Raw genomic sequence first — 11,796 nt, forward strand, 5'->3', positions numbered from 1 at the left:
TAGCCCAAGCAGCTCTGCATACCTCATCGTAGCAATTGCAACTCAGCCCAGGCCTTTAGAGATGCAGAAAGGAATCACCCCTTGGAAAGTTGTTGGAACCCAGAGGCCTGGAGAGAAGGCCAGCAGAGATCGCCCTGCACCTTCCCATGTAAGAAAAGAACCTTAGTTGAAAGTCAGCTGCCTTTCCTCTGAAGAATTATACATTCTTAACTAAATAAATCCCCTTTTACTAAAAGCCCATCCATCTCTGGTGTATTGCATTCTGGCTGCTAGCAAACTAGAACACCTCCATGGTGTAGTTGCACACCTATTTCCTCCTGACAGTCTGGGTCAATCACCCCAACCAGTAACATAATCTCCTTCTTGGTTCATTGATCCAGGGGCATGAGTAGCCCAGAGTGACCAGGTGGCAGTCTTAGATTCCAGTTCAATGAAATTATTGTTGTTTCTTCTGGTGGAAGCACTCCCCTTTTTGGAACTAAAGGCTGTAGACCAGCAGGGCTCCAGGTCACAGGGACAGGAAGCAAAAATTTTCCTTGTGGATTACTAGGGGTAATAGTGCATGGAGCCACTCCCATTTCCACCCCTTGGTTCCTGGACCCATGAATCCTAGCTACGGGAGAAAATACCATACAGTGGACGCTGATTCAGAGCATACACAGCTTCCTGGAGAACATTATCTGAGCCCTTCAAGGTATTGCATCCTAGTTGGCACCATAATTGAGTTTCCAAAAGGCCATTCCACTGCTCTATCAATCCAGCTGTCTTTGGATGATGGGGAATGTGGTAAGACCAGAGAATTCCACGAGCATGTGCCCATTCCTGCACTTCATTTGTTGTGAAGTGTGTTCCTTGATCAGAAGCAATGCTGTGTGGAATACCATGACAATGGATAAGGCATTCTGTAAGTCCATGGATGGTAGTTTTGGCAGAAGCATTGCATGCAGGGAAAGCAAACCCATATCCAGAGTATTTTTCTATTCCAATTAGAGAAAATCACTGCCCCTTCCATGAAGGAAGTGGTCCAGTGTAATCAATCTGCCACCAAATAGTTGGCTGGTCACCTCAGGGAATGGTGCCATCTCAGGGGCTGAGTGTGGGTCTCTGCTGCTGGCAGATTGGGCACTCAGCAGTGGCTGTAGCCAGGTCAGCCTTGGTGAGTGGAAGTCCATGTTGCTGAGCCCATGCATAACCTCCATCCCTACCACCAGGACCACTTTGTTTATGAGCCCATTGGGCAATGACAAGAGTTACTGGGGAAAGAGCCTAATAGGTATCCACAGAATAGGTCATCTTGTCCACTTGATTATTAAAACCTTCCTCTGCTGAAGTCACCCTCTGGTGCACATTCACATGGGACACAAATATCTTCATGTTTTTAGCTCACTCCCCAGACCTCTGTTACCAATTTTTCCGATTGTGGTCTTTCCAAGTCCCTGACCATCCAGCCAAACCATTAGCAACAGCCCATGAGTCAGTATACAAATGCACCTCTGGCCAGTTCTCCTTCCAAGCAAAATGAACAACCAGGTGCATTGCTCGAATTTCTGCCCACTGGGAGGATTTCCCCTCACCATCGTCCTTCAAGGACACCCCAGAAAGGGGGTGGAGTGCTGCAGTGTCCACTTCCGGATAGTACTGCATATCATGCAGAACCCTCTATAAACCAGGCCTGAGTTTTCTCTTCCTCAGTCAATTCATTGTAAGGAACTCCCCAAGAGGCCATGGCTCTGGCCTGGGAAAGAGAAAGTAATGTGATAGGAGTGGAGACCATGGGCATTTGCACCACTTCCTCATGTAACTTACTTGTGCCTTCAGGACCTACTCAAGCCCTATCTCATATATACCATTTCCATTTTATGATGGAGCGCTGCTGCACATGCCCAACTTTATGGCTTGGTGGGTCAGACAACACCCAGCTCATGAATGTTAACTCAGGTCTCATGGTAACTTGGCGGCCCATGGTTGAGCATTTAGTTTCTTCTAAGGCCCAGTAGCAGACCAAAAGCTGTTTCTCAAAAGGAGAGTAGTTGTCTGCAACAGATGGTAAGACTTTGCTCAAAAATCCTAAGGGTGTGCATTGTGATTCTCCTATAGGGGCCTGCCAAAGACCCCAGAAAGCATCTCTATTAGCCACCGACATTTCCAGACCATTGTATCTGCTGGATCATATGTTCCAAGTGACAGAGCAGCTTGTATAGCAGCCTGGACCTGTTGCAGACCCTCCTCTTGTTCAGGTCCCCACTCAAAGTAGCAGCTTTTCTGTTTCTTAAGAACCGCTCCTAGGCTGTCCACATTCCTTTGTCCATGATTCCCTTTCTCCATCTTCAAAGCCAACATTGACACTCAGCCTGTCATCTTTTTGGTTCTCCTTTTGTCATTCCATCCCTCTCTGACCAGAGCCAGGAAAGATTCTACACTTTTAAGAACCCATGAGATAAGAATGGTACACCTGGATAATCCAGGATACTACCCACCATAAGACAGGTCTTTAACCTTAGTCACATTTGTAAAGTCCTTTTTGCCATGTAAGGTAATGTATTAATAGTTTCTAGAAAAGAGGAAGTGAACATCTCTGGGGAGCTATTATTTTGCCTAAAACACCCACCAGGATGGTTAATATGAAAATGTCAGACAATATCAAAGGTTGGAAAGGATGTGGAATGACTGGAGTTCTGATCTATTTGCTTGTGAATGCAAAATGGTACAACCATTTTGGAAAATAGCTTGACAGTTTCCTCAGAGGTTAAGCATGCACTTACCATTCAACCCAGCAATTCCACTCTAGGTATCTACCCAAGAGAATTGAAAACATATGTCCACAAAAATTCTTATTCACAAATATTCATGGCATACTTCATAATAATTATTCATAATAATTCATAATAACACAAAACTGGAAGCAATACAAATGGGTTGTATCCATCAACCCATTAATGAATACAAAATGGTGGGATACTTATAAATTGGAATATCATGCAGCATTAAAAAGACAAACTATTGATATATGCAACATGAATAAATCAGCAAAAACATTATGACGAACGAAGCATATTCCATCTGTAAGAAATTCTTGAGTAGAAAATACTGATCTATTATGACAAAAAGCAGATGAATGGTTGTTTTGTGCCAAGAATAACGTGCGGCTCAACTGGAGAGAAATTTTGGGGTCGTGGAAGTATTATATATCTTGATTGGAGTAATGGTTATCCATGTGTACACATTTGTCATCAAACTATACTTAAAATGCATTCATTTTATTGTATATAAATTATACCTCTTTGTGGTTGTTTTCAAAGATGTAACAAACAAGAAAAAAGTAGTAAGCTAAATGGATGGATTTAAATAATATGTTAAACAGGTGAAAATTTGTGAACAATATAAAAATATAATACATAATACAGCACAAAATGTTAAAGAAAAAAATTATTAAAAATAGGTCGAGTCATGAAATATAGTATGTAAGGGTCCAAAAACCTTTTTTATGACTTTTAGAAAGAAATAGAACTGGACAAGACCATATTTAAGAATTGAAAAATGTCCCAAGTTAACATGAAAGAAGTAATCCTCAGCAAGATAAATGAAATAAATTCATACTTAGACATAACGTATTGAATTTAAAGAATGTCAAAGGCATAGAGTAGATCTCAGAAATCATCATTATTCTTTCACAATGTTATAAATATTAATTCACATTTAATTCTCTCTATTATCCCCACCCCCCAATAGATTATACATTGCTCAAGGAAAGGAACCAATCCCATTCAGATTTGGAGCACTACTGCATAGCATAGTGGGTAAGAGATTGAACTCTGGAGTCAGAACTGGGAAGGGTACCTGCTGTGCCACTTACTTATTCTTTGACCTTGGGCAGGTTAAATTCAACTCTATTAGCTTCAGTTTTCTCATTTGTGAAATAAGGATAATAATAATAGTCCATATCCTTCTTAGAGTTACTGTAATTTTAAATGAAATAATATTTATACATTTATATCAGGGTGGCTATCACACAAATGGTAGTAATTGTTATCAACTGAACGAGGTGTTTGAAAACCAGGCTCTCACATTCGTTAGTCCTGTGCCTTCTCTGTACAAGTCAACTAAGCACTCTGTGTCTACCTCCTCATTTAAAAACCTGGGGGGAAATACCACACTGCAAAAGACTGTGGTGAGGAAAGAATGAATAAATATTTTGTGAAATAGTCTTCTAGACTATAAAGTTATAATCGAATACAGGTTATTATTATTGCAACTTCATCCTTAAATTTGTTACTATCATCAATTGCATTTTTGACTACTGTAGTAGCCACAGTGAGGAGATTGTAAAGGAATGACTGCTGTATAGTCTCATAATTTAACAGAGCATGGGGAGGGAGAGAAAGAGTACAAAGAAGCATAAAACCATGTATGACAGAATCATTTAAATACAAATAATCCCAGAGGTAATACCAACATGGTAAGTTCTTGGAGGTTTTAGAGCTGTAGGAACCAGATTGGATTGCTTTGGGAAACCTTTTTGTCATTACAGTATTGTATTGTGCCTTCTCTGATCTCCTACTGAATTTATTGCACTTCATGGACATTATTTGTTTATACTTCTATCTTTTCAAAGAAGAGTGAACAGAAAGGTATGAAGACATGGATTTCTAATTACATCTCTAAACGCAGTGGTTGGAACATAATAATCACTCAATAAATAGCAAATACTATTATGTCATATGTAGTTCCAGCCTTCAAGGAGCACATATAAGTTAGTCACCAGACATGCAAACAATAATTGTTAAACATATTGAGGCATGCCATAATAGCACCTGAAACAAGTAGGATGTTGGCACAAAGACGGATGTAACCCTGTCTAATGGGATAGAGTAGGATTCTAGTTAGCAGATGGGTAACACGGATATTCTAGACAAAGGCAATAACACATACAAAAACACACAAACAATTAACATCTTGGTATATTTGAGATGATTAGAGAGTTAAATTAGAGCAGAAGAAAGGTGAAAGTTAAGTTTGGAAAAGCCAGTAGGAATAATTTCATGGAGAACTTCGTATAAGAGAATATAGTAGTTAGATTTTTCCTGCAGGAAATGGGGAGCCATGAAAAAAAAATATTTTGAAATGTATTACTTTTAGAAATATTTTTCTACATTTTTCCATACAGAAACAGAGAATGGAGATGTAAGAATTACATTATTAATTTCTAAATAAATTGCTTTTGAATGTAAATTCTGATTTGTTATGACACTCCATAGGAAATCTTTTCTTACCTTGTGACTGCCTTTGGGATGTCATCAAATGGCCATTGTGGTACAAAGAGCCCACACCCACCAGCTATTAGTGCAGTCATCTTCCCACTTTTGTAATTAACTCCAGCTCGTGCTCCACATCTTAATGCAAAAGAGATTTCAGTTAAAAGGACCCTTTAAAAAACATCCTCTTCTTGATGGTTATTGCCCCTATTTTCAACTAGTATGACATAATTTTACATCTGTGACATCACTAGGTTGTCCCAGGGTTCAAGATGGGGAGGGAGGTAGGCCACCAAGAAAATGAATGGAGAATCCGTGATTTTCTTCTTTTCCAGTTTTGTTTACAGCCTAAACCATACTTTTAGAAAATAGTTGTGTGATATGTCAACCTGATGATCCATAAGGACATGTAGTCGAATGTATAATCCACTATGTATAGAAGATGTATGTATTTCGTCTCACACACTCACATCCTTCTTTTATAAAGACACACCATATTTAAAAAAAATTATTGCTTCAATTCCATAATCTCTCACAATGATAATTTCATTTAATTTGGAGATATTAAGTGAATCCAATCCCTCATTCAGTACATGTCAGTTTAGTGCATATTATGTATTTCAGGTGCAATTCAGAGCTAAAGGAATAGCTCTGAACACCATCAGAAAGGATGGGGTAAATTTTAGGCTATGTCTATATTGTCATCCAAGTGTTTCTTCTGAAGGTTTAGTAGAGGAATTAGGGAATTTTTAGAGCTGGAAAGCACATTATGGCCTCTGCTGCACACCTCTGCTGGACTAAGTCAAAAGCTATTTGGTCACCAAGTAGTACTCCCTCCTCTTTGCCTCTTTAAGGAAAGTTTGCACAGTGATGTAAGTGTTTGTGACACATCCTCTGGGTCATTAATACAGAACCAGAATTACCAGTTCATTCCAGATAAGTCCCTAGCAACGGCTAGTTGGCAGTAATAACTTGCAGTTGGGTGAGAAATGAATCTGTGCTTCCAGAGCTGAAAAATAGTGTGTTCCAACGGGTGACCGTATCTTAATCTCAGCCTTTAAGTATGGGACCGGAATTAAATAATGTTATTTTTTATTTGACTTTAAGACTTTGAACTCTTACTTTGCTTTTCCACCCTTCTCCTTCCTCCTTCCCCTCCTCTGTCTCTCCCCCTCCCTTCTGCTCCACTTTCCCTGTCCTATTTTCATTCCCTTTTCCTCCCCATCATTCTCCCTGTCTCCCTCCCTCTCCACCCTTTCTTTCTGTGTGATAGACAGCATATGCATCACCAAAATAAGTGTATATATTGGAAACTGAATTGCTTCTGATTTTGGAAATTTCCTGCCAAATCCATGTCTCTTTGATATAGTCATTTCTACATTAGGAATCAAGGTAGATATATTTCAAAGTCCCTGAGCAATGGTGGAAATAGAATATTTGTGTTTGTTGGTGATAAAACATTATAGTTCACATTTCAATATATAATGTTCAATGTCTTTTTTATTTTTCAAACAAGAAGAGATAGAAAATGATGTGCTGGTGCTCCAAGCTTTTCAAATATTAAAATATTTCTCTCAACTCACTTCTTTTCTCCTTCATTGGCTTGTAAACTTTTCCTTTCCAAGTGAGTAAGTTGAGGTACTTGAGAGAATGTCAACATTGCACTAAATAAAAGAAGCTATATACCATAAAAACAAATCAGTCTCTTGATTGTACTTTATCAAAGAATTTTAACTATAACTAAGTGGACATGCTGATGAAAATTCTTTCATCTGCACTAAGGAAGCATTAACAGCTTAAAATTTTTAGCAAGGTTGGTTTTGCTTTGTTTTACTTTATTAAAATATTTTCATGACCCCTAGAATATCTTTTGTTTTTGGACCTTAAAATGTAAGGACAGGATTGATTCCAAGGTGATGCTGATGTCAGTACATTTGCTTTCATAATATCATTAATATTAAACAAATATGAAAATTCTGAACCAGAAAGTCTACTGTAAACTAAAGTAAAGTAGTAGACTACTCTTGCATTTTGCTGGTCAGTTTACCCAGAACAAAGGAAAAACTAAGCAGGCCATGGAAAATGCTCAGTAAATAAGTTTTGAATGAATATTTATAGGCAAGGAGAGAACTCACGAAATAAAGAAAAACTGATTCTTTGTCATAAAGTAGTAGGTTCCACATTTAATTTTACAAGTAGGCCATTAGAGTGAAGATTATATAGAAATTGGGGATTTTCATGTTTTCTCTTAAATAATAGTATTCTCTATAGACAGTAGTAAATAAAAGAAAAAATTGAAAGATAGAACTTTATCTACAGCTACCTTAGAATACATTTACCTTGTTTAGGTTTGCTTTAGTTTCCTAGTTGCCATGCAATGAATTGCCTTGAACGTTGGGAATTTATTGGCTCGTGGTTTTGAGGTTAGAAGTTCAAAATCAAGTTGTCATCAAGGCAATGCATTCTCCCAGAAGACTAAGGCATTCTGGGGCTGGCTGCTGGTGATCCGTGATCCTTGGCTTTTTTTTTTTTGTCACGTGGCAGTGCACATGGCCGCCTCTCCTGGCTTGTCTTTTGACTCTCAGCTTCTGGCTGCTCCATCTTGCTTTCTCCCGCTTTGTGTCCATCCCTATAAAGGCTTCTATGATAGGATTAAGACCCATCCTGATTCAGCTGGGCCGCACCTTAACTAAAGTAACCTCATCAAAAGGTCCTACTGATAAAAATTCACATCCAAAGGAATGAATTAAGTTTAAGAACATGTTTTTCTGGGGTGTACAGCTCCAAATCACCACACTCTTCTCCTTTTTTTTTTTCTGGCCCCTGGATTATCTGTTTTATTGCGTTAAAAAGTGCTTATAAAATCGTATTGGGGGGCGGGCCACGGTGGCTCAGCAGGCAAGAATGCTTGCCTGTGATGCCAGAGGACCCAGGTTCGATTCCCGGTCCCTGCCCATGTAAAAATAAAAAAAAATTTAAAAAATTAAAAAAAAAATCGTATTGGGGGTAAGAAAAAGGATATTTATTGATGTCATACTAGGGACTAGGCAGTAACAGAAAAAAAAATATTTTAGGCGAGAAAATCATTCTTATTTCAGAGATCAGGAAACAGAGATACAGAGCTTATAGCCTATGTTAGCAAAGCCCAGATTATTTCTGTAAAATTTTTGTTTTCTTTTTACCTTTTTATTGCAAAATAAAGCTCATATACAGAAAACCACACAAATCAAATGCAGAGCTTAGTGAATTATTTATAAGATGAACACCCTGTAGGGTCAAGAACAGAACTTTAGCAGCGGCTCCAGCCGGATCTCTATGTGCTCCCTCTCAATCGCAATACCTTTCCTCCCTTCAAAAGTAATCACTATCTTTTTGTACCAATCATATACCTGTTCTAGTTTATGTTCAAGCACAGGTATGTGCCCCTATATACTGTAGTTTAATTTTGCCCAGTTTTTAAAACATGATATGTTGTGTGTCTTTTAATCTATAGATTCCTCTCTCTTTCTTTTACCTCACAGTATATCTGTTGAAAAACCAGCATTATTTGACCTGTGAGGTTTCCACAATCTGCATTTGCTGATAGCACACTGATTGGAGTGTCTTATAATTTCCCTGCAAATATGTATTTCATCTTATCTGGCAGCTAGCTCCAGAGGCTTAATAAAACTCAGCTTCGCTCCTTTTGTGAAGATACTAGGCGATTGTGCATTATTTTTTCAGGGATGGAGACTACCTAGTGTCACTTCTTTTTGATGTTAGCAGTCACTGATGCTCAATGTCACCAGTCTGTTGGAAGCCTCTGCAGTCCTTTTGGTTGTCTGAAGGTCATTCTCTAACATATGCCTTAGGAAGTGCTCAGGGAAACAATATTCCTTGAGGGCTTGCTTATTGAAAACAGCTGTGCTTTTTATACTTGAAGGTCAGTATTACTGGATGTAAAATCTTTGGTTCACATTTTCTTTCCTTGGGTATCTAAATGTGTAGTAACACATTCCTCTGGCACTTCCCTCTGGCATAAAATATTGATATTGAAAAGTCTGGTGATAATATAATTTTATTTCCCTTCTATGTCATATGTCTTTTGCCTAGATGGCCAAATAAATTTTTTTTTTTTTTTTTTAAGTCTTGGAATTTTGCTAGACTATGTTTTGATGTTCTGCATAGATAGCCTCAGTTACATGCTATAATCTTACAATGTACAGCTCCAAATCCTTTTGTTTTAATTTCATGATAATTTTCTTGAATTCTAATTTGTAATGTTCATTCTTTACTCTTGTCTTGGTTTTCATTTTCAGAGACTCCTTATTATTCATATGTTAAATCTTCTTTGCCTATCTTTAAAATTTACTGTTTTTCTTAAGTTTTTATATCTTTAATTTCTTATATTTAAAATTTTCCTCTTTTGACCTCTTGTTTCTTTTTTTCTACCTTCTGTTTCTTTTAATACATTACTTATTGTGCTTATTCACTCTTCTGTTCTAGTACAGACTGTATTTTAAATGTTTTTTAATTTCTGATTTTTTCTTGAGTTTTCTAATACTGATTTATGTTATTGTTTCATGTTGTATACCACTTTATTAATATAGATAGGGTTATTTTGATATAGTACATTATGGTTTTGACCTCTTTCTCTTTTTTATGTTCTAATGTTCTTTCATTGTCATGGTATGGACTTCGATCTCGATACATTTTTGTTTTTCATTTTTATGAGATTGTTTTCCTGAACTTTAAAAAGTGGCAGTTTTTCCTAACTTTACAGAGCTCTCTCTTTTGCTATTTTCATATACTGTTTAAAAATAGAGCATCTTACATAGTCTAACTCAACCTGTCTATATAGCTTCATTTGAACAATCAAAACATAGGGAGCCCAGAATAAGAATGAGGGCTTTTAATCCTGTATAGTTCAACGTAATGCCTGGGTACATCCTAGAATATATTAAGCAGATAAGCAAAAAGTACTGGCAAAGTTCCTTTGAGGTATGGGTGGAAAAATATGGAACTGTTAAACTTTTATCACCAGGGAAACCTCTGATACTGTGTCAAACATTAGAGACACCCAAATCAATAGGCCAAGCCCTTGCTCTTGAGGCTTACTCTTAGTGAAGCTTATATATGTAGCCGAAAAGCTTAACTTACCTATAGTCATGCCTAAGAGTTACTTCCAGAGGACCTCTTTTGTTGCTCAGATGTGGCCTCACTCTCTCTAAGCCCAACTCTGTAAGTGAAATCATTGCCTCCCCTCTAAGTGGGACATGACATCCAGGGGTGAAAGTCTCCCTGGCTCTGTGGGAGATGATTCCCAGGGATGAATCAAGCCCTGACACCGAGGGATCAACAGTTCTATCCTGACCAAATGGGGGAAAACTGCAACCAATAGTTTCAGTGGCTGAGAGGGTTCAAATAGAATCGAGAGGCTACTCTGGAGGCCACTCTAACACAAGCTTCAGTTAGACATTGCTGCCTATCATAACTTGCCAAACCCCAACCAAAACCATTCCAGCCAATCCTAAAGAACACCTAGGGCAATATATAAGATTCCACAAAAGTTCCATGCACTAGAGTAACTTTCCAGAAACCTACAACCTCCACTTGGGTCCTTGGACCAGATAAATCCTGAAGCTTAGAGGGCCCAGCCTCTCTACAACATCAGCTAGTTCCATCTCCCTACCCTGTATTGTTGACAGCCCCTTCCAACAAGAAAAGTTAGAATGGCCAAAGCCCAAATACCCCTAAAGAGTGGGAAAGAAAAATCAAAGGTGATGGTGAAATTATACAGAGAAAGTAGGGTTTAACAAACATGATTGCTGTATCTATAAATTGATATTTCTTTTAGTGTCCAGTATCTTATAGCAGCTAGAAGTAAAAACCTAAAATTGTGGAATTGTAACCCATACCGAACTCTGAAATAGATTCTACAACTAATTGTGGTGCTGTGCTTTGAAATTTATTGCTTTTTTGTATATATGTTATTTTTCACAAAAAAAAGGGAAAAAGTCAACTATGATGATAAAAAACATTTATTCCTTTTAACCTCCTATGTTCTGGAGCAGCTAGAGGGAGAAATCTGAGAGGATGGCATGGTAGCCCATGACAAACTCTGGGATGTGTCCTGTAACTACTTGTTGAAGAGTGCTTTGAAAACTATTGCTTTTTAATTCCTTTGCTTTGTATGTATGTTATGTTATACAATATATACAAAGTTGAAAAAGATACATAACAGCTTGCTTTCTGAGATTTCCTGTCTTTGTTCCCCTCTCCCACTTTTATCAGTATCGTTTTTCCTTTATCGCTATTTTCTCTTGCTAAATTACAATTATAGCCTCACTAGTTTCTCTTCAATAAGGAGATCTTCCCTGGGAGAAAGCTCTAGTGGGTCAGGTTTGAGAGTTCTTAGAGAGTAGATTGTTCCACACTTTGCAGAGCTTACAGCAGGTACCTTACACTCACATGCTGCTACAGTGAACAACAAATAATGCCTTCCTCATTTTTAAGCCACTCTTCTCAGATTTGCCTGTTGGACTTTTCAGGGATTATCTGTTGG

The 11,796-nt window shown here is 37.9% G+C and overlaps 1 protein-coding gene across 6 annotated transcripts in view; it reads right to left on the minus strand.

Moving 5' to 3' along the window:
* KIFAP3 (kinesin associated protein 3) overlaps positions 1 to 6,121 on the minus strand; it is a 219,611-nt gene extending 213,490 nt beyond the window's left edge. For 4 of the 6 annotated variants that reach the window (XR_013174069.1, XM_077156923.1, XM_077156928.1 and 1 more), the window contains exon 1: positions 5,271 to 5,480. Coding sequence is in view for 5 of the 6 variants with exons in the window: in XM_077156923.1 (XP_077013038.1) it covers positions 5,271 to 5,350 (80 nt within the window). In the remaining variant the exon portion in view is untranslated. Of the gene's footprint in view, positions 1 to 5,270; positions 5,481 to 6,039 lie in introns of those variants that run through there. The other 2 variants (XM_077156924.1, XM_077156927.1) reach the window with 2 other exon arrangements.
* Positions 6,122 to 11,796: the final 5,675 nt, after the last annotated feature.

This window comes from Tamandua tetradactyla, chromosome 4 (genome assembly GCF_023851605.1).
Source record: "Tamandua tetradactyla isolate mTamTet1 chromosome 4, mTamTet1.pri, whole genome shotgun sequence".
Lineage (NCBI taxonomy): Eukaryota > Metazoa > Chordata > Mammalia > Pilosa > Myrmecophagidae > Tamandua > Tamandua tetradactyla.